A 24,308-nucleotide genomic window follows, 5' to 3' on the forward strand; every position below is an offset into this window, starting at 1 on the left:
AAATATTTATGGAGATCTAAATATACAGTATCATGTCCGGTAGTGTTATAGTGCTAAGAAAGAAAATAACAGGTTTAGTAGCTGTTGTCAGAGAATAATAGCAACAGTTTTAGAAATATAGTTAAATGTTTTAAAGTTGCTAGATATCAAGCAAATAATATTCCACATTTTCAGTGTTTTGGGAACAACATCTCTAACTTTTGGTATGCTTTTGTTGCACTGTTTTTTAATTTACTGTAAGTTAAAAGTCAATTAAATAAAGCACCTCATCACCTCGTCACCAGCAATGAAAATTCATCGACACTGTGAAAAGTCCTTCTAGGAGACAAATCAAAAGATCCCTGTCAGCTGGTGGGTTTGCTTGGGCCTTGGTATGTGTTCATGAATACTATTTTTGTTATCCTCCCATTTTGTGATTAGAACATTAGACTTTAGATGTAAGGAAGATGGAAAACTTAGATGTTCTGCATATTTTTTAACAACATAAAAAAAACATTCAATACATGCAGAACAAAAATACATGCAGATACCAAGTCCCTGTGTCATGCCATGGGCATCATACTTTTTATTAATTACACATCCAAAACAATAAATAACAACAAATAATATAAAAAAATAAAAACATTGCTAGAAATTTTCAAGATCAGGATAAATGAAATTGTTCTTGTAAAGCTTGTATGCAAGAAGCTGTCCTCCAAAAATCATTACTAACAAGCCAGCACCTAAAAAATGGAAAATACAAAAAAGAAAATTAGCAAAACACATTTAAAATACATACAGTGCATGTGAACATTGTTAAATAATGGGTGTCTCATTTGGAAAAGTTTTTTTTTCAGTTCTGGTCAATCGACAGTCACTGTGAGGGATGATAACACCATTCTCCTTTTAGGCAAAGTATAAATCCACAGTGACTCTGCTTATTGCTCCTCCTCCTTCCAGCAGCTTCAGTAATGTTTTGTTGTACTTGTCTCTTCTGACAAATTGATCCGATTTGGAGTTAACGATCCACCAAAGTTCTTGTTTAAGTAGTATTGGTCACTCATACTTCATCATTGGCCATTTCTTTTCATGTTTTATGTCGACCTTATCTTTTTTGGCAAGATTTGAAAAGTTAAACAACAAGTTAAGTTGTTTAAAACAACTATCCATTCTGTACCATGTACAGTACGTGAACCAGAGGTTTCATACTATCTGAGGTACACAAAACATTTAATAATAATAATAATTTTGGAACACGTCTGTCATTTATTGTGCATTTTACAGAACTGCCATGGGAGAGAAATGGGCTGTCAAGACTCCCTGAGTACAGTAACGTGGTACTGTATATACACAATAGCACAAGAGTGTCACATGAACTAAGACTGTATAGTGACATACAACTCCCCTCCAGAAAACTGAAAAACACAACTCTTCCAGTCTAGTGGAGACCAGACTCTAGCTGACCAGAGAGGAGGACCCATGGGCACTGAAGCCGCATCATCCAGCAGAAATGGAATCGGCTTCAGTGGCAGGTCATGTACAGTAGGTGCTGCCACCTCGTGGAGGTGACCGGAGTGCCATCGTGACCTGTCAGAGAGGCTGAGGGTAGCTGGGCCCAGTTGCTCTGTGACCTGCATGGCGGAACACTAAAATAACTAGAGCTTGTGCTCTCCAAGATAGCATGCAAAGTAGTTTTACCCTGTGTGATCTATCATAATGTGTCTTCATCCATTGCTGGCTTTCTGCCACTATGCTGAGGGAGTGCGTGGCAGAAGATGTAGTTCATGTCCTAGAATTAGGGCGGCTGGTGAGCTGCCAGGCATGGCATGCTGTGTGGCCCTGTAGTGGGGCAGGGCGAGGAGGAGAGTGGTTGAGAAGCCAAAGAGGACTGAAACTCAGCAGAAACAAACTGCGGCCCACTGTCGGTGGTGATGGTGGTTCGATGGTGGTTCCCCAGCAGGCAGAGAGGGAATCCAGGAAGTCAGTGACCACCTGAGTGGTAACGGATCTATTGGAGGCCGCTTCAGGCCATTAGGAGTGTAAATCATAAAACACTATGAGGAAACACTGATGGAGTGGGACACTGTTTAGCTCCCCACAGATGTCCAGCTGGAGATTATCCCAGGGCTTGGTCTGCCCGCTTAGGGGCTGGAGAGGTAGTATAGCCTCCTGTTTTTCCACTTAGGAGGCAGATTGCACAGTTCCTGATGAGTGATTCGATGTCTCTGTTAATTTCTGGCCACCACACCAGATCCCGGCACCATTGTTTGAAATTCGCTATTCCCAAATGGCCGTCGTGTGCCAACTTTAACATTCGCACCTGAAGGCAGGCAGGAATAACAGCTACATTCCCCTGAGCAACACAGGAATTCATTCCCGGAGAGCTCATCTTTAACACAATGGAAGGGGCTTAGCTCAGCAGGGACTTTGAGGGGCCCTCCCAAGCAAATGAAGATGAGAACCTAGGAAAGCAATGGGTCCTGGTCTGAGAGCTGATGAAGCTCCTGGAGAGAGACTACGACTTGGAGTGGGATATGGAGCATTTGGATGAGGTTAGGCTCAAGGGTGTCTGGGTCAGAGTTGCCAGTCATGTTGGGAATGAGAGGGATTGCACTTCTGCCACTACATTGTGGCATCCAGGAGTGAACTGCAGGGAAAAATTGTACTGGTGATCCCTGTGAACCAGGGGTGGTGATTTAGTGGCCAGTGGCTCATGGATGATGTGGAGAGCAGTGCTCTAAGTGGTCTGTCCGCAACATGAATGCACCGCTGTACAAGTACATATGCCACCTTTCTCATACTCCGATGCAGCCCAATGGTCTCTTGCTCACCCACTGAGTACTTCTGTTTTGTAATGCTGAGGGCCTGGGAGGCAAAAGTGATTAGCTGCTCCACACCATTGTGAAGCTGGGACAGCCTCGTTACCAGAGCTTTGCTGGAGGCGTCATGTGATGAGGGTGGGTCTAGGGAGATTAAATTGCACCAGGACGATTGGGTAGGTAAGATGGGCCTTCATGACAGCTTTGGGGCAGCCAGGCGTCCAGGCCCAGGGTGCATCCTTCTACAGCAGATTTGCAGTGGCTGAGTAGTGTGGTAGAAACTTCAGGTAATAAGCAGTCATTGCCAGGAAGGAAGCAACGTGAGCCATTGTTTTCCATTGTGTAGATGTTGGGATGTTCAGAATGGCCTTGATGTAGAGTACAGTGGGGTGAGGGCAGATGCTGTTAAACAGAGACCTACGAACTCAATGAGCATTGGTGCTGAAGGCACATTTCTCACTATTGAGGGTAGACTCTGCACCTCAAACACTTTGCAGAAGTGTTCATCTAACAGCAGTTGAGCCATGGACCACAATGTCATCTAGCTAGGTAGATGACTTGGTATTCCTGAAAGGATAGTGGACAAGGGGCAGAAGTCATTCCGAAAGGTACCCTTGTGTAGTGAAAGACGTGCGTGATGAAATCTGTGAGGTTCCGGCTCTCAGGGTGGAGAGGAACCTGAAGGTAACTCTGTTGGAGATTGAGTTTAGAGAAGACAATGAAGTCAAAGAATTGTGTGGTGAGCTCCTCCACTTTAAGCAGGGGGTACTTGTCCGCTATAATGGATTTGTTCACTACCCTTTGGTCCACACAGATTCACAGGCCCCCTGATTTTTTCCTGGCCACTACCACATGGGATACTCAATGGGAGGAATTGACCAGTTAAATAATGCCAGCTTTCAGGAGTCTCTGGAGCTAGCTCCACAGTGACTCCATCATGGAGGGCCAGTGGGATGCAGTGAAGCCTTGGACCAAAGCACACCAGTAAATTGAGAGAGCCCACAACATCAATCTTAGAACTGGTAGCCAAACAGGGTGGCGGATGGCGCATGGAGGGCCAGGTAAGAGAAACACCACTGTACTGTCGAGAGGTTCAGGATTGAGACCACAACCCCAGTGTCCAGTAGCAGAGGAATGCACATGTTGTCCAGCTCAGCAGTGCGCGTTTTGAGTGCTCTGGACACTGAGAGCACTGTGTGGATTGTAGTGGGTATAGCGGAAGAAGGCGAGTGTGGAGGCTATCATGGTTAAGAAGCAGTTGCAGAATGACAGACTCTGTCAAAATGGTTGTTTTTTCTGCAACGCCAACATTGATACCCTTGTGCGGGACAGTTCTGTAAGAACTTAAGTACTGTAGCAGCTTTCTGTCCCCCACTGTACCCTAGATGTACAGTATAAGGGGCTCCTCTTAGCGCACTGCCTTCAGCTCCCTGTCTCTGCCCAACCAGGTTGGGGCTGAATCGCCACAATGTTTTCTGAAAATATAGCTCAATCATTAAAAGTAATTATCTTCTGTGCTCCATGTTATCCATGCCATTTAACAAACCCTAAGCAGAATGTTTTATTCCAAAGATTATGAGGCTCACTGAGTATAGATTACCTTCTATTGAAAACTTGAGTTGGTCGAATCTTAGCTTGACATTCACTAACTAATAGAGGGACCTTATAGAGATAGCTGGATTTATTCTGAAATCCTGTGTACAATTAGTATTGTACACAGACTGAGGCGATTCAATTGATTTGTGGCTTGTTAGGGTAGTTTATGTTATGTCAGAACACAGTGTTAGTTCATGTGACTTCGTGAACTATCTTGCTGAAAAACAAAAAACACAAAAAAAAATCTGTCCTTGAATAATAATATAAACTGCTCTTATTCAGAATTTTATTACACAATTATTAAAATAAAACTGGATATATCTGCACAGTGTGTAGTACTATGGTTAAGATTAAGCTCAAGAAAAAAAAAACACTGCACTTGCTATAATTGACTTTTACAGTAATTCTGTATTTTGAAAATGTATTTATAACTTAAATCTATTTCTAAAATGGATAAGGAGAAATTTCACAAGTCCTCTAATGAAAAGCAGCATGTTTTTATTACCATGCATTTGGTTTATGAATATCATTCTAGGATTCAGCTTGTACTGTAATTCATTGACATTATTCCAGTAGCTCTGAAGGTGAATTTAACACGATGAACCACAAATGGCTCTGATGTGATATACTGTATTGTTTGTTCTGCAAATCTTAAAGTTTCAATGCATAAAGTTCTACGTTACCTAAGGCAATCCACCAAGGCTCTGCTGATGGGAAATCAGACATTACTGTAAATAAAAACATAACATTAGCCAGTTCTACTGGTGTTTGCATTCATATACAGTATCTTTTGCTTCTCACAGAAATACTCTGTTTCCTTATTTCCTCTGCTCTGTTACTATCCTTACACACTGTGAGAATCCTCTGTGTCCTTGATTCTAGTGGTAGTGTTACTGCAGAACCGATTTACTAGAGAGAAATCTCAAAGTGCTCGTGGATTTGGCAATCTCTAATTAAATAGTTCCAAACAGAGTTTAAGTGTGTTACAGCCCAGGCTGAGGAACCTGTTGAAGATTATGCAATTCACTTGCCTTTGAAACTAGTGCCACAGGTTGAAATCTCTGCTGGACCCGGGCTATACACTCAGCCTTTAAAGAGAATAGTGAAAAGACACAGTCTTTCCAATTCAATGCAACAGGTGATAACGTGTTAAAAATGCAATGTTGCCTGAATACTTCTTGCAGTTTGGAGTAAGGCTGACATTAGCAGTGATTGCAGTGGCAGCCCTTGACCTGGAAGTCTGGTGTTTCTATAGGTTTTCTTTCCAAACCAGCTCTTAACAAGCTCAATCAGCTCTTTATTGTCTTAAATGGCCGTTTAAACTTGCATAAATACTTTTGAAATATGTTTACCAGTGAAATGAGTCCATTTTTGTTTTTCAGAAGTCCCTAAACTGTAAACTAAACTTACAGTTGTCCATGAGAAAAACACATTTTTGTGCTCTAGGACTACAATATGAATCTATTACGTAATGATGTAGAAAAGCTGGATTTAATTTTAACTATAACGTCAACAACTAAAAGTTCATTAAACAATGGCAAACTGCTTTTAATCATATGAATACGTGTGCTTCTGCAGCTGGGAAGTCCTAAGAATCATATCCATAGATTTTTTAATCTCATTCAGGGTTGCAGGGGAGCCGGAGCCTATCCCAGCAAGCAACGGGCGCAAGACAGGATGCCAGTCCATTACTGGGCACACACAGGCACATACTGTACACTCACACCAGGGCCATTTTTCGCAGAAGCCAATTCACCTACAGTACCGGTGTGTCTTCGGGCTGTGGGAGGAAACCCACACGAACACGGTGAGAGCATACAAACGCCTCCCAGACAGCACCCCAGGCTGGGACTTGAACCCAGAGCCCCAGTGCTGTGAGGCAATGCTAACCATTGTGCTGATTAGATGAATAATTGAGTTATATTAATTATAATTATTTTTAAATACATATTATATTTATTTTTATATTTATAATATTTATTTATACATATTTTGTTTGTGTTGATTTCTTGGATTTTCTTACCTCCAGTTGTCAGGCCAACGTGTACAAGGATGACCGTGATAGCGTAGTCCCATACCCACTCCTCGACTATCCAAGCAAACATAAAGCCGCTCAACAAGCAGGTGACCTCCAAGGAAATGACATTCACTGTGAATGAAAGAGCTGAAGTCAGTCTGCCGAAAAAATAAGTTCTCAACAAATCATGCTATAAACTTGACATTGCATAGTGCTGTACAATTTCAAATCCTAATCGATGTTATTCAGTCTTTTAAGAACCAGCCACATTTCTGCTTAAAATAAAGCTGCTAGATTCCTTTACTGTACATATTATAATTACAGACACCATTTTCATACTGAAAAGCAGACAAACTCTTGTAGACCTCAATAACTACAGTAGTTTTGCTTCAGAAGGAACATATTGCGGCAGCCTTCTCTCCCCCACCTAACCCCACCTAACGCTTTCGAGGGAAACACCCTGGGGCTGGACTGGTACAACCCGGACCCCAGAACTGGAAGCTGCAGTTGGTTCCAGATGGGTGATGAGGGCAAATGGTGGCTTAACCAGTAGCTCCTTCGGGTCCCAGCCCCACATATACAGTAAATAGTTAAGGGCGTTAAAGTTCTGTTCTCCATACACTGGTGAACTTACAGAACATGTGTCAAAAAACTCACACTACAATATTAATAAAAATATGTATTATATCAAACATGCATAGCATTGAAAAACTATAGAATTGGTTTATGAAGATATTGTAGCACTGTCTACATAGCCAGGGAGCAGAGGAGTGGAATGCTAACCCACAGTATAGGATTATGTAAAATGGATTTGAATGAGAGATGCATAAGATTGAGGACTTTATTGTAACCATTTATTTGGCTGCAGTTCCGTCGTTTATCAAATGTGTCTGTGCCTTGCATTCTACAGTATGTTAGTGCTTCTGTTTGTCTGTTCCTTTTTGCCTGCATTGTGTCTTGTCTGTCATCATTCTGGTTAGGGAGGTCAAGATTGGACTAGGAAACAGTTCCTATTTGTGGAACTGTTTAGAGATCTCTTGGCATCTTAAAATTCTTATGCTGCCTGCAAATCGAGGCTGATCCTGTCCTACTGTACAGTATGTGCTATCATCAACACAGTTTGCAAAAGATTCTATATATCCAGTAGGAGAAGAGACACACCAACACTGATGAACTCTCCTAAGGATTGAAGCCTTCTTCAAGGTGCGCCAAGACAGTCACACCAGTGGAGGACAGAAAAAATATTTCAAAGATACATCGATGTCTCTTAATCAAAAGTGGAGAAAATTATCCTCAATTTCTAGGAATAGCCAATGAAACAATGAGTATTAACTGTACATCCTATTATGTCTCATTTATATGTGAATTACAGTGTATACTGGAATTTTAAGACAAATTATTGTTTTTCACTTAGTCTCAGAAGCGGGATACGGGAAGTGTTAGTGGGATCTCAATGTCTCATGTGTAGCTCTCTCGTTTATGTTGTTTCTTTACGTGTTATGTCTCGTTTTTTGTGTAAAAAGTATCCCTAGCACTACATATTGCCCTAGGAGATTTAGACAGACGGAACACCTATGTTGATGTCGTGTATAGATTACAGATTGGGCTTTAACACAATTGTTCCCGCCAAGGTGATCCCAGAACTATTATTTAACTGCAACTGGATACTGGATTTCCTGATGGGCACACCTCAGGTGATGAAAATTGGCAACAATATCTCCTCTACAGTGATCCTAAACACTGGAGCTCCACAAGGCTGCTGTTTCAGTCCTAGGCTGTACTCCTTGTTCACCTATGACTGTACAGCCACTTACAACAGCAACCAACAATATTAAGTTTAAGATAAGATCACTTTATTGGCCATATACAACGTCTTGCATTAGTAATTTAGCATACCGCAGCTTGCTCTCCATGAGACACACAGACAGAGAGAGAAGCTTGTGGTCAGAGCGCAGGGTCAGCCATTTATACAGCACCCCTGACATAGCTGGGGTTAAGGGCCTTGCTCAGGGGCCCAACAGAGTAGGACTCCTCTGCTGGCCACAGGATATAAACTGGCAACCTTCTAGCCACAAGTGCAGATCCTTAGCCACAGAGCCACAACACTACCCCGAAAGTTTGCAGAGTTTGCACCATTATTGGGCTGAACAGCAACAATGACGAGTCCACAGACTAGGAGTGAGGAGGAGCATCTTAGAAGATGGTGCCTTGACAACAACCTGGCCCTGATTATCAACAAGACAAAATAACTCTTTGTGGACTTCAGGAGACCCAGAGAGAGTCCTGCCCCACAGCAGTAGAAACTGTCAGGTGCTTCAGGTTCCTCAGACTGCAGATCTCCACTGACTTGGTTTGGTCTCACAACACTGTAGCCAGTCTGAAGAAGGCACAACAGCACCTGCACTTTCTCCGGTGCTTAAAAAAAAGAGGTATGGGGAAACAGCATCTCATGAACTTTTAACGCAGCACCATAGAATGTGTTCTCACTAGTGGCATCACTGTGCTGTGTGTATCACAGCAGTACTACCACTCATGACAGAGATGCACTACAAAGGGCTGTGGCAACAGCACAGAGGATTATAGGATGTGATTTACCATCAATCGGTGTAGATTCACACCATCTGCTGTCGCAATAAAGCCCAATCCATCATTCAGGATCCCAACCATCCTGGTCACAGACTGTTCTCCCCATGCGCTCTGGCAAGTGGTACCACACTATTAAAGCACGGACCACTAGCCTCTAGAGCAGCTTCTACCCTACTGCAGTACGCATCCTCAACAGCTAACTGCAGTGCCTCAGAAATCAATGCATCTTTGCATTATGCACTTTTTGCAGGGTCTACCATGTTTTTCTTCTCTACCACATATTTATTGTTCTCTATAATGTATTTATTGTTTTAGTTGTTATCATTTATTATGTTTGTAATGTACTGTCTACATTGTGTGGTGTTGTCTGTCATACTGTGTCTATGTCTGTAAAGTGTGTGTCCCGAAAGATCAACATGAATAAGAATTCCAATGTACATGTGCACTTTGCAATAAACGTCTCTACGCTACTAATGTATCCTGCCATAATCAGACTTTTATCAGTCTTTAGAAGAAGTACTAATGGACACAATACTGGGTTCAAAAGATAGGATTACATTCATGAATTAAATACTTCACTAAAGAAGAAAAAATCACCTAAAGAGATGTATTAATCTAGGCCAGGTAATATAGTAAAGGTGGGCAACAAAAATGATAGTGATTCCTGAGTGAAAATGTCTACTAGTGTTTATATAATAAGGGGTATCAGAAGGTATAAGATTTGCAAGCCTTCATGAAGTCCTTGACATGTCCAAGGGAACCTGTGTTGCCTTCTGTCCAAGAGAATCTGCTCAAAAGCATACTTGATTTGAGATTTGTCAACATGACGCACATAAATATTTTTAAAAAGACTTGTACCAGTGATGGTTCCAATATGGATCTGGTATGATCACCAATACCAAACTGGAACAAAATAGCAACTATTGAAGCATAAGAGGTTACATACAGTACAGTACCTTCCCCCAATAAATATATTCACCAATCAATGGAGAAAGTAATACTAGTACAGTACATCTTTGAGAAAATGAAAACTTCCTGCTTTTGAAGTACCTGCCACACAACAGGATACCTGGTATTTCAAATTATTATTGTGACACCTTGAATCTTTACACAGTGAGAAAACCGCTATGGAAAACTGGCTGAAGACATGTATCTCCTCATACATGTGTGGTATTTGAATAAAGATGGTAAGATGAGTCGTTCACCATACAGCCCTGATCTGGCCCCTCATTTCCTCTTTAGAAATTAAAAAAAAGGCTTTGCGTTGTTGATGAGTTTCAGTTGACAAATAGTTTGAGCTGGATGTTTCCAGGTGGTTTGAAGCATAACCTTATGTTTTTTGTTCACAAGAACTGTTGTGTGTTGAACTAAGATCATGGTAGATTAGGAATTGTATTATGTCATGATATAAAACATAATGGAAAAACCTAAAATTCACTGTATGTAAAACAAAAGGGAGTGATCCTTCTAAGACCTGTGCCTTTGGGATGATCCCTGCAATTTATTGTTATGTCATTATTTATTCAAATATTCAAATTGTAATCACAAATTGCAATCCTTGTGCTATAATCATGTATAATTGCATGTGGGGGCAGTTCAAACTTGAGGATATTCTTGGAGAAAATTCCAAGAGACAGAAAGATGTGCCGGAGGTAATCCTGCAATGGACTTGAATCCCATGTCATGTACTCTCAATTCCACTTAATGCCAAAGAAATCGAAATATCGTTATATACTGTAATCATAATATAACCAACACTCGTTGATGAGTTATGAGTATTGAAAAGGGATATTGTTACAATATTTTATATTCATTACCCAAAACAATGTGGAATTAAGATGAAAAAAACAGGTCTCTTGGGTGTACCATTATCAGGAGGTGAAGAAATTTGTTAAACCTCGGCCACTTTACCCACCAACTGCTGAAAGTAAAGCTAAAGAAATTTAGTTTTATTTAATAGGATGTTAACGAATCCCAAAGCCACTGGTAAATTATTTTATTTACTAAACAGAATGTAAAGAAAAATATCGAATGTGCCTGCTACAGTACATGTATAATTATGCTATACAGACAGCAGTACAATTATTCAAATGCACTGTACATTTTTCATGAATTCAATAACAAATATTCACTTTTACCTTTTTAAAAGATGAATTGAAACAGATATGTTATTTGCATCTTGTTTATATTGTATAGCCTTAACTAAATTTGGCTTTGTGAAACTTACCTAAATATTTTTTGTTTGTCCATGAAGGCTTTGTTTTATAATCAAAAGGTGCCAAGAGGCTATCAGTATCTTCCACCCTAAAGTAAATATACAGAGGTTAAAGCACATAAAGAAAGAATAAAAAGATGCTGCGACCAATTTACTCGGAAAATTTACATCCAAAAGCAAAAGTATTCAAGTAAATAAAAAAGCAAATTAACCTTTTCATTTACTTCAGAAAAACAGAAGAATTATTTAGATGATTAAGCAAGTCATGTAAGAAGAATTTTAAGTTTATAATATTTTTGTTACAGTTTGTTTTTCAGTATTCACAATAGCACCTTGTCAATTGAGGTTCATGCTTTCTGTTATTGTTTCCTTTAATTTTGTATTTTTTGTACAGTGTAGTGTAGAGTGTGTGTAGATTGTAGTGTGTTGTGTTGAGTGTATAAAAATATTTATATTTTTTATATAAAAATATATAATTAAATAATTTATATTTAATCTAATAACAATGTTGGAAGCCATAATACACAGTTGTCTTTAACTGGAAGCAACACCTTGTTGTGCATCACAGTGCAGTCAGGGAAAAGAGCAGAACATTTATTGGAAGAAGGACAGTTTTTTAAATGAATGTGGTTTCTTCTTTCAGCCTTACCTGAGCACACCAATGCACAGACTGACAGTAATGTAAAATACTGTATAGAATGTCATCAAACACATCAGCAGATTCAGGACAACAATCTGAAAAAATATTTTGAAAATAAAATTTTGTTTAACTTACAGTAATGTAGTATAGTAATAAAATGTAATCTACAGGCTAATATGACAAGTTGATAGTATTAAACTTATATACTGTGTTCTATATACAAGTAGCATTTAACACTAAATTGAGATTTTAATACATTAACTCTGGTCTAAACTAAACATAAACCAATAACAGAAACAAAGATTAGGGTAGCAAAGACTCAATTTCTTAGTCCGAAGTTGAGTAGGAACATGTTTATTAGGAACATATTTTGCCTTGTACACATTTGTTGGCTACTGTACCAACAGAGGAGCAGAAACATTTATTACAGTATGCAACATAGCTCATAGTAAGGTTAGCTGCATTTCACTGACCTCACATACTGTATAGTTATTACAATACTTAAGGAAACGATAACCTTTAAAATGATAAAAAGCACAATTAGTATGTATTTTATTTTTTTACTATAAATTGTTTATCAAATAATTCAATAAATGAAGTGGGACATTGCTTCCTTTTGAAACCGATTTCTTAGTTATCATAACATGAAAAATTCTGCTACTCAATAAACCCCTGATAGTGCATAACCTGACAATTCCATAAACAGCCATCGTCTTTTGTGTATCCGTTTCCTTAATAATAAAATCTTAAATACTGAAAAAAAACTCATAGAGACTTGCTTTCTTTGCAAAAAAAACAGTTTTCTTTTCTTGTTCAGTGAATTATTTTAACAGAAATTTAAATGATAAGATTTCATATATACAGGTGTTTCAGTAACGACATCAAGTATTTTATTATAGTATGTACTGTAGCTGATTATTACATTTGTTGCGTCAAACATTGCTAACTGCCCATATAAAAATAGTAATTGTAATTATCGTTGGTAACATATCCAATTAAAAATTCAAAGCATTTGTTTAAATTTAGAGAACAATATTTCACTTTTTTTAAAAGCTGTATGCACGTGTAGAAATTATTCAAGTTTCTGAGCATTGCATATGGAAAAATTGTATTCATCTTACCATAATTACTAATAGCATTAGAACACAGGAGAGAAACAAGGCCAATTATTCTTTGCTTGCTTACCTTTCTAGAATCGCTGTAAAATAAGCCAATGTAAAAACTTTACCTTTGTGTCAGCAACCTTGATCTTGATTGCCATGTAACCATGCTGTTCTACTAAAATAGCTTCACAAAATATGGTTAATTGCTAGAAATGCTTTGTAAAACTCATGTAAGCAATTACAGCAGTAGTGGGATCTGTTCTTTTAGGCTTTATTGGATTACACGGATAACAGCCATCTGCCAATCCAAGGTGAACAAAGCACAGAAGCACTGCCCACACTCATACCTGCCAGTATTTAAAAACACAATGCGACAATATGTACTGTATCAAAATGAAACGTCCTGCTTAATAATATCAAAAGATTTTACTGTATGATGCTCATGACCTTCATTTCACATTCTTTTATTAAAACATTAACAGCTGGTTTAGTTTCAAGTTCTGCCAGTTTTTGTAACTTGATAATTCATTGCCAATTGCTTTAAAATGCAAATAGGCCATTGAACTCATTGGGATGACTGTCTAACTCTGTCATGAGGTGATGAAGCTCGGGGTTCATGAAGTGTGCTATAAAATCACAAAGGAAACTTTGGTAAGGCAAGCCTGTTAAAGATGGTGTTGTTGATCAAAAACATTAGCATTGTTATGCCTTAGTAAACATTTCTACAAGGACAATGAAATTTGTGTTTTTTAGTCTGAGGTACAGTACAAATTTAAATGTACAGCAAAAAACACAGAGCCAATAAAGTTGACTAGGGACTTTAAACTTATCATGAAAATAAAATCCTTCACTAATCCAAATAATGATTCAGTAGTATGGTTAAACCCTAGTTAAGACAGAGAAGAGGTGTATCTATAATGTACAGATTTATTACAGAAACTGGCCTGGCTGAGAAGAACGACAGTTCATCCATGAGGTCGAAACTCTGGAAACCCCCAAAATAACAACTGAGACCCCATAATGCCAATGCAGAATTCTTAAATTATGGTAACTAACAATAGAATATGAATGAGGATATGGTTAGTGGATGGAACACATAAGACAGAAAGGAAAGCGCCAAGTAAATATTTAGTAATGCAGTACGTTCTCATTCATTCAGCACTGAAGCAGAATCCTGAATCTAGGTGAGAGTGGGCTTGCTTAAGGACTCCTGGCATTAGAGTCGATGTAAAACTCTGTGACTTTAGAGGAGCAGTGCTTCAGATTAAATGCATTAACTGGGAATTTTATTATATGCAGCTGGTTATTTGAATTATTTGGGGGATTACTCGAGGAGCAGTGAATAATGCTATGTAAATTGAAGGAATGGCTGGAAAATATTTGGTGCTAAAGCTGCATTTTGAGGAGGTGGTGTAGGAACCAGTGGCAAGTCGCTCGCTGTGTGCAGAGGTGTAGTCAGTATGAAGGGATGGCTGATCCAGATGAGAACAGATTCTGGCTCCTAGCGCAACCCCAAAGAGAGGGTGCTACTTAAAGACATTAAGTCTAAGCACAGTGCGTGGTGCCGGTGAAAAGTTCTATGTCTTCAAAAGATGAAGAACAGTCATTACAGAAGTGATGCCCATTGCCAGCTCTGCCTGAGCCGCAGCTGAAATGTGGACACCAGGCGAGAGCTGTGAATGAGAAGCCTGGACTCGATGCTTGAAGTGGCCGAGAGGGCTCCTACTTAGACACTGGAAACAGGACAGGCGAGGGGAAGGAGACAAGCACAGAGACAGGGCGTTGGGTTGGATATTTCGACAACGAAACAGTAAGCGACGCAAGAGAGTGCGACTGCCTAGGGCGCGAGCAAGTGAACGACAGCACAGCTGCCCTGGCAGCAAGGAAGAGAGGGCTGTGAACGAAAAGCCCGGACCTGAGGCTGAATGATGCCGTACGCTCGGCCCAGGGGGGGCCACATGTCAGCGGCCAGAGAAGCAAGGATGCACTGGAACCGTGGGGAGCGAAGACATCAGAAGCAGCTGGAGGCACGAAGCACATTATGGCAACTGGTTGTTTCCATGAAGTGTGTAGAGATGGAGATGAGAGAATAATTCTGAGCTGCCGCACAAAAGGGTGATTCGATCCCTTTTTAGGATATTTGTATACAAATTGCAGTCAAGTCCATTATATCAAGATTTTTTTAATGAAAAAATAACTGCACAATGTTGCACTGTAACGTACTGTACATATCTAGTGAGAGAAAATGCAGAATAGTACCATGTGTAACTGAACATCTTTATTCATTACAATTTAACTTCTTTTGGGATTCTCACTGCATAGTAGAAAGAAAGGCAAAAGAAAGGATAGACATAATAATAATAATTGCTTACACTTACAGTATATAGCGCTTTTCTGGACACTCCACTCAAAGTGCTTTACAGGTAATGGAGACTACCCTCCACCACCACCAGTGTGCAGCCCCACCTATATGATGCGCCGGCAGCCATAGTGCTCCAGTACACTCCCCACACACCAGCACTCAGTGGGGAGGAGAACAGTGATGAAGCCAGTTCAGAGATGGGGATTATTAGGAGCTTTAAGAAGATGAGCTGTCAGTCCAATAGCACAAAGAAACAGAAGGAAATATGGAGACTCACACTGTTTTGAAATCACAAGGAGAGGCTTGCTTGGGAAAGGATGCGCATATACAGTAGGTACTTGTAAACAGACAAGAGACTGAAGATGGCAAGACCAACTGTTGGCAGATATGTAAAAAAAATAACGCTTTCCCATTTGGGTTTACTTTTAGATCAGCTGAAGTCTATGGCCTACTGAGATGCTGGAAGCGTCTGTTTCTCTTGAAGCAAGCAGAAGAAAAAGAGGAGAGAGAGAGTCTTTATTATCCCCATGGGGGGAAAGTTGTTAAAAAATAAAAGACAGGCATCTCTGTACTCCGCTGGCTTGTACAGTAGCTCGTCAATTGAATCACGTTGCAGTAGCAAGGTGACTGCACGTTGGCCAGGATTATGGAAGGAAGAGGAATACGGTTAAGTTGATCTTTTCTACATCTGTGGCGTATACCGCCTTTCTGGCTTGTGAAGCCTTCTTATTGTCCGTGTCAGAATGTGCGTTTTACCATCTAAGTAGGATAGCAGGAAAGTCACTAATTAGTTAAAAGACCACATTGTTTGAATGCCAGCACATACAGTAAGGAGAAGCCATGGAGCATGCCACAGTAAGGTCTGTCTCTGGCAAGGGCAAACTCTGAAGGTGAAAATGAAAAGTGTGTGTTTTTTTCTACTTTCATTTGGCTTTTTCTTTCAAAATAGTTGGACTTTCATAGCTTCCTGAGTCAGGTGTTGGGTATTCTCTGACTCCAATGAGAGCAAATGCTGAATGTGAAAACAAATATGCAAATGAGCAAACAGAAAATGTGATATGTACAGTTTAAATAGGATGTGGGCAAGTTTAGGTTGTAGAAGTTCAAGTAGGGAGCTGCATCAGCATGTGTAGGCTGCAAAGGAACAGGTAAAGGTTTATTCCATGCTGAAAGGAAAAGAAAAGAGACACAATGTTATGGCTTTGGACTGACTACGCATATTAAAAAAGCAGTTTCAATGCATAATCATACACAATAATATAACTGTAAAGATTACTGTTGGTAATAACTGCATGGAAAAAGCATGTGAGAGAAAAGGGAAACTAAATATAAGGGGTCAAAAGTGCAATATCAGTGGGCTGTTGAGAAATGTTTGTGCTGGATTTCGTGAGTGCAACAGTGGCCCACACTCATTCATCGGTGCTTGTGACATCACTAACACCTGACAGGCCACCGCGCCTGTCTGGAGGGGCAAGCTGGGGTTGCAGCTTTTCCCTTTCAAACAGCACTTTGTCGTCTGTAGGATGTTGAGGAGCTGGATATCCTCCAGCCTCCACAGTATGACAGACAAAAGTGCAACCTGCAAAAGCCCAGATGAGCTGAAACCGGGATTTCAATGCCAATGAGATAGACATCGACTGGAGACTGAACTCTGTTCTGTCTTCATTTTATTTCTGTTCTGTGGCTTGTAATCCAACACCCAGCACTACTGGAGACGATAAAAGAGTGGGAAAGTACGAGAGCACACAAAGGCGTGTCTGAGAAGTCTTTCCTCGTCCAGCCGGCCGCTGAGACATTCAAGCAAGCTGACCCGTACGCAGCCTGATGAAGCTCAGGTGATTAATGCAAAAGGGGGATAGGATAGTTTTGATTTGCTTCACTGGCTGCACTATATGCAGCCGATTGCCGTTCTGAAGGAGAAGGCTGCGAAGGATGTTTCAAAAGGATACTTGGAGCTACCCATTTATAGAGGTTATGGAATACTCTAGCTAATTAAAAGAATGAACTGTGAGCCGCAGAAAGCACTTCTAATTATCTTTACTTAATAAGGCTTTGTTTTAGATTTGGTTTTGGCAGCAAAACGAAAAAGTGGCATCACAGCGCTAAACAGGAATTTACAGTACAGGAAACAGCATAAAAAATGTGTAACATCGATAAAATATACAAAATAAAACTGAACAGGAATGACTGGGCTTGGAAAGATCATGGGACCTACAAATACAATTGAATCAGATGAACACAAAAAAACACCAGCCTATCTAATTGTTAATGACTGGATTGAAGCCTTTTAAGTGATTATTAAAAACTAGTCACTTCAAATGCAAATACAGTGAATATGTCTAACAAATACATTAGCTAGACTGTTTACTGGATGTTCTATGAAAGCTTTTTGACATTTGAGATCTATAAAAACAGATCAATGATCATGACTCTGGTATATTTGTAGGTGGTAACAGTAACATTGAAGTAACATTGATAAATATGCAGATGATGCAAAAGTAGGTGGAGTTGAAAATAAATTTCAACAATGCAAGTCATTTTTGAGGCACTATTTGGATAATCTGAGGCACTATCTGGAGAATGTTTAGGTACCTGTCAAAAGAAATTCAAACTAGATAAATGCAAGTTTGTGCAGACAGCTATAATGTATTGTCTAAGTAAAGAAAATTGTAGGTGGTAATGGACAAGAAGCGAAGCAATGAATGGAAAATATCTCAGATTCATGTTGACTCAATACTTATGTATTCTAGAGAGTGCAGTAAAAATAGCAAAAGCAATAGTAAAATGGCTGGTAAAAATTTGGGTAATATACTGTAGTTAAAGGCATGTAATGTACCATGTAAATTTAAGGTCTCACTTTGAATATTTTGTTCAATTCTGGACACTGTAGAAAAATATTGCTATTCTAGATGCAGTAAAAAAGGACTACGTCGTGGTCTGGAAGGAATGTCACACTTGGAGTGATTAAGAGAGCTGAGTGTTTAATTCAGGTGTTCAAAAAGCTGAAAGGAATTGACCAAGTCAGTACAGGGAACTGTACATCTTCAAGATTACCAACATTGTAAGGAACCTGGGACACAAGTGGAAATTAACCTCAGGAGCATATTGGACAGAAAAGTGAAAACACTCCCTTACATAGGGGAACATGGGAGCGTGGTACAAGCTCCCTTGCCAAGATATTGAAGCTGAGCCTGTGGGATTTCTCGATGGAATTCTTGGCTCCTTATGCTACTGGCATCCAAATGTTGAGAATGGGTCGAATGGCCTCCTGGCATTAGTAACCTTTCTCATGTTATTACGTCTCTGCAGAGTTTCTTCTTAGAAGAAGAAGAACAAAGTCCAGCACAAAATGAATGTTCAATGTGATATCAAAAGCAGAATTGAATGCACATCACCAGATAAGAGCTCAGCACCATCGGCACATCACAGAGAATATTTTAGGAAGGAGATTCAAGCAGACACCAGTGAGGAATGGGGAACTGCGCAGAAGTGAAATCAAAGTTCAGATAATGTTGGAGTTAAAACATTTATACTTCATGAGGAATAATGTCATCCAGGAATCAGATGATTTATGAATGTTGATTGAGTAGTTCAAGTATAATAAATGACTTGGTATAGTATAATTACCCACTTGGTAAAGGAGCAGCCCCATGGCCATAAACATAGAAGACTCAGGATGCCATTTCAGGGGATTTAACCAGCAGAAAGGTGAAAATGGGATAGAGGAGAGACACATGAGACACAACGCAAAATACAGTACATCTTTCAAAGTAAAAATTGAGTGTGATAAGTAGCAAACATTGGGAAAAGATTACGATTTAACCTGGGTGAGATGGACTTCTTGTAATCCCTACTAAACGTCACTTATGAATTTCCATATGATATGCTGTATAGCACATTATACTGAGATAAAATAGCACAAATACTGTAAAACTACAGAGCAATTACCGTAAGCTGCAGTAAGGAGCAGCAGTTAGGATTGTGAAAGAGATGGTAATATAGTACAGTATGTTCAAGTCCTAGGAGCAATGCTGCTGTCACACACTTGTGCTGACTGTACTGTGTGAACAAAACTCAAGAATGCGGGAGTCCATTATGTAGAAGAGGAATTAAGTCGCAACCGAATAAAAAGTGAATGTGCTTTTCCACCAGTAGATGAGGGAGAAATAGCAAGCCGGAGGTGGAATATTGTATTTCCCAAAAATCTTGATGATATTGTCCGTGGTTTGATTGTCTCTGTGGTAACTTGCTTTTACAGTATGTGCCACAGTGGAACAGTGCAAACAGCTACAGCTACATGTTCAACAGCCTAGGCTGGACAGAAAGACCCATTAGAGAACTGAGAAGATTAACAACAGAGTGTGGAGGACATCGTTTTGAGTCTTTTTCAGGAGTCTGTTATATACAGTAGCTCACTCTCCTGAAAGTGATCAGCATCATCTACAGTATACTGTGACCTTCTGTATACTTTGATGTGCTCCATTGTATAGGATAGCAGTGATTGATTTTAGCTAGCTAATTGAAGAAATTAGGAATGATTAAAGAGGAAAGATTAAAGAACAGCAGTGTTTTCTGCAGTACTGCACTGTACTGTACAGGTATGTCCCATCACCTCGTGCACCTTACAATCTTAAAACAAACTGCCTTTTCCATGCACCACAGAGAAGTCAGGATTCAAAATATTGAATAAGGGACACTGAACACCCATCTAGCTAAGTCACATGCCTGCCCTCTTTATCTTTAGTCTCTTTTCCACAAAAAAACTTCGTCTCTTAACAACATGCACTGACAGAAAACGCATGTAAATCTTAAAGAACCTACAGTATCTGGTTTCAAAATGTTTTTTTTTTTGTTTAGCTGAACATGTTTTCAGATTTATCTTCCTCTGAAGGGGTTTAAAATACTACACAATTATACAGTACTGTATCGCTTGTTCGACCATTCATACTGTATTCGTGTACAGTATGTTTACACAAACAGCCAATACATTGATACTGGATCGATATGAGCCACGTTCTTTATCAACTCAAGAGGATATCTGAGCACCTGCTATAAAGAATGACTAAAGTGTTTTAATTTGATCGAATCCAGAGACAACGGAAAAAGCACCGCTCGATATTGTAAATCAACATTATATTTACATAATCAAAGTGACACAGTATTTCAGCTTCTTAGTGTTGATATTTTACTTCGGGAAAAAAAATACTTTCGTACGGATATTTTTTTTACGTTTCCGTGTCGACATTAATAAATCTTTTATTTATGTACAGCCTCACTTGCGTTCATTCATTCGTTTCGCTGTATCCAGAAATAGATTGAAACGCTGCAATAAAGTCCAACGCATGACATATCCGAAGTTATACCTTTAGGTTGTAATAATTAGTCATTATTTAAAAAAAAAGACGATTACGTATAGTACGAATTATTTCAAAACATCTGATTTAATCTGAAAGGTTATTTTAAAGAGGGAATAATTTCCGCTCACTTACAAGCTAGTATATTTTGAGTAACAAAATGGTAACCGCTACTACTCATAACGAAACAAATAGAAATTTGATTTCCCAAGTGCTACATCTGCACAGCATAGTTTGCGATCCAATGACAACTATTTGTCTTGACGTCTCTTTGTTAAGGACAACAACAGTAAACTACAAGTAGATGAACAGATTTCGTATTTTTTAAGGCTGGCAAAACTTCGGTATCATGTGTTATAGGCTATTCTGCAGCTCTCGCTCGTCTCTCCGCTCATGCGCATTGAATGGTGTCTGAGCAATTTGTCAGTACTCGTGAGAGAATTTGGGTAAGAAACAGACAAATTTAAACAACAATACTTTTAAATCAATATGTTTGTGCAACAAATTCTTCCCTACAGTTAGGTGTACGGGACTATCTTTTACTTTCGTTTTAGGTTTGCCGCGTTTTAATTAGCTTGAAACTTAGAAATAAAGTACAAATCGACTGGACGTGTCATCAATAATTTTAGCCAGGAAGAGGATTGAGTGTGATAGAGCATGAAATGAATTACACAATAAAATTACAATAAAAGTAGCCCAGAAAATTATTGCTTACGATGGAAGTCATTGTTGGCTCCCATTGTATTTTGCAGGAGACGACAATTTTATGATTTATTTGAACTCTTTGAAGAATAATGCCAGTTTTAGAGCAATTCCTTCCTCTGGGTGAGAAACAGCAGAAACTGGGCGCTGGGAGCAAGAGATAAAGAGGGCAAGAGATAAATATTTAAGCCACCATTTCTTATCATTAGGCTTTATAGTAAGTAAAATTATATTTTTTTGTTTGAATGCAACGTGTCTAAGGGCCTGTGGATGAGAATTATATAGAGTATATTCCAGTTCCGCCATTTTGGGAAACTGCCTTTAAAAACACATTAAATAGTATCAGAGAAAAGAAAAGTGTTTATCAGCTACGGACCTCAGTTCAATGCATGATACGCGTCTTGCGTGGGCATGGACATCGGTAAATATGAAGCTCCTAGTTTCGCAAGTGAAAAGAAACAAAGTAATTTAATATTAAACTTGCGCTGAACTGTGTCTTATTCACCGAAAAAAGAAAAGTATTTGAGGAAGAGATCTAAAAATAAGTATAAAAAAATCCCCAATATCGAGGAAAGGAAATTGACAGCAAGATGAAAAGGAATACATGAACATGAAGTGTTTGTCTTTCGCTTATGCGTTCATTATAATAATGATTACCTTAATTATAAAATACATGAGTAATTTTATTATATTTGTCAGTTTTTGTGATGACAGTTTTTTTTATTCTCTTCATTTTGGTTTTGCGTTACGTATCTCACACCTTTACCGTGAAATGAAATGAAGTCTGTTGAATTCGTGATCTATGGCCGTTATTGTTCCTGTACTGTACGTATTGCAATAAAACGCCTTGAGAAAGCGCGAAGAAAATGTAGATACTTTCAATACCATTAATGAAAACACATAAATCTAATAGAAGACTTCAGCTTAGTCAGATATTGCTGTTAGTATTATTTTTTTTCATAGTTGAAGCAAATTTTAGCACGTTGTTCGCATATTATGAACCGTATATATGATAAATTTCATAACTGAAATTACTAAATAAAGTCTTAAGGTGTAACGCACAAGTAATGGATAACCTTATGAATTTTATTGCTGTTTGATGAAAACAATCTTTTATGTATCATGAATTATGGTCTATAATATAGAACATTTGTCTCCATTTTTTCATTGTCATTTCATTGTTAAATTAGCTCTCGAAAGTTTCAAGCGCAGAATTATATTAACCTGGGCAATGGTGACCTCTAGCGGTGTATAAATGCCAGCGTTTAGGTAATTTTGTCCTTTTAGATGAGCTGTTCTGCACCCATCATTAACAGGTTTGAATATACGTTATTATATACAAAAAAAAAACAGCGTTTCATTTCCCTCGAAAAAAAAGGAAGAATTAAATTGTAACCTAAGGAATAGGACTAAATAGCATGAAAATGTGACATCAGAAAACTATACAAATCCAATTTATCCATCCATCTGTTTTGTAAACACTTTGTCCAGTTCAGGGTGACAGGGGAGCCAGAGCCTATAGCAGCAAACAATGGGCACAAGGCAGGATACACCCTGGATGGGACACCAGTCCATCACAGGGCACTCGTACACACTGACAATCACACCAGGGCCAATTTTCCCAGAAGCCAGTTGACCTATCAGAACAGGATGGCTTTGGACTGTGGGAGGAATATAGAGGAGCCTATGATTGTGGTGGAGGCACATAACAACAATTAAACATTATTCCCTTGTACATAACAAATAGAAAATGATAAATTTAAATCTAAAGACAGGCTAGGTTAAAAAAATCCTTGCATTTCCCTGAATACATTATTTAAATTATGTTTTAATTGTGTAAAGCCTACACTATTTGCAGTTTTTGTCTTACTTCGCAAAATTAAAAACATGTTTACGATTAATTGCATAAGACCTAGAAAGAAGTTTTGTGAATACAGCGGCGCTTGGCATTGGTGCATTTTCACCTTTCTGTGCTGAGGGATCCATGTCCCATTGTGATCTGTAAGAAGAGGCCGTTCATTTCCCAAATGGTGCTTTTCAGGGTGCTGTACTTTTTTTAAAAGATATGGAAGAATCGCCTGCGAGTCTAGGAGCTCAAGACTTTGATGTTTACAGTGCAATGGACTGGAAAGATGGAGTTGGAACTCTTCTAGGAAGTGAGCTGAAGGTGAGACTGTCGGGACATCCAATTCAGAATGCCTAGTTTTTTTAACTCTTGGATTTTGAATGCTTTGTTTTATCTAGTCTTCCTTTATTGAAGCATAATAAGTAACAATCATTTACTGAATGTTGTACAAATGTATGAATGGGAAGAAATATTTTGGCATTGTCTGTCAGAGACCAGGCAGGGACAATACTAACCAATGCAAGCAAATAAAACTGATAAAGGAGATCTAGCAGGTACATCAAAGCCCTTGTGAAAGTTGAGATGGGTCACTGTAACAAGGAAATTACTAAAAGCAATGATGAACTCCTGGTCCATGTTATATTCTACTTACACATTAGCTCAGAATATATTTTCCCAGGAGGTGCTGTAGCAGCTTCAGATAAAGGGTCAGCTTTAAGCAATTTCATAGTTTTACGTTTTTTTTAAATACAGTTCTCCGAAGACGTCTCATTTTTATGAACACAAAGGGACACATTTTCAGTACAATGAGTACTGTGTGATCAATGGTCTTCAGTAAGTAAAGGACTTCACCTTTGGTGAAACCTAACAGTTACATGTTTCACATTTTGGATTCAATTAATTAATTTTATTATTAACAGTATTTGTAGGGTATTGTACGATATTTGGCAGGATTTGATCTTTTTATATTGTTTTTGTATTTTTTAGGTGTTAGTACTGTATACTTGAAAAAGTACTCAAGACTCTTCTTATGGTGTTCTCTAATTATAAACTGGTGCATATACATTTTAATGTCTCTAATTTCATATA

General features: G+C 38.8%; 2 protein-coding genes across 7 annotated transcripts in view; one reads left to right on the plus strand and one right to left on the minus strand.

Annotated features, from left to right (window-relative positions):
* Window positions 1–534: 534 nt before the first annotated feature.
* tmem244 (transmembrane protein 244) lies at window positions 535–13,218 on the minus strand. The gene is made up of 6 exons (XM_088626892.1): window positions 13,081–13,218; window positions 11,862–11,947; window positions 11,225–11,301; window positions 6,418–6,543; window positions 5,078–5,122; window positions 535–722 (listed from the first exon to the last, which is right to left on the minus strand). Exons 1-6 carry the CDS (start codon window positions 13,111–13,113, stop codon window positions 628–630), a joined length of 462 nt encoding a protein of 153 aa, XP_088483018.1. The 5' UTR covers window positions 13,114–13,218; the 3' UTR covers window positions 535–627.
* Window positions 13,219–20,994: 7,776 nt separating this feature from the next.
* l3mbtl3 (L3MBTL histone methyl-lysine binding protein 3) overlaps window positions 20,995–24,308 on the plus strand; it is a 62,390-nt gene continuing 59,076 nt past the window's right edge. The window contains exons 1-2 of one of the 6 annotated variants that reach the window (XM_088626896.1): window positions 20,995–21,117; window positions 23,437–23,540. In XM_088626896.1, coding sequence (XP_088483022.1) covers window positions 23,439–23,540 — 102 coding nt within the window. In that variant the 5' untranslated portion in view covers window positions 20,995–21,117; window positions 23,437–23,438. Of the gene's footprint in view, window positions 21,118–21,288; window positions 21,591–23,414; window positions 23,541–24,308 lie in introns of those variants that run through there. The other 5 variants (XM_088626899.1, XM_088626893.1, XM_088626898.1 and 2 more) reach the window with 5 other exon arrangements.

Source organism: Lepisosteus platostomus, chromosome 3, assembly GCF_059453375.1.
Source record: "Lepisosteus platostomus isolate fLepPlt1 chromosome 3, fLepPlt1.hap1, whole genome shotgun sequence".
NCBI lineage: Eukaryota > Metazoa > Chordata > Actinopteri > Semionotiformes > Lepisosteidae > Lepisosteus > Lepisosteus platostomus.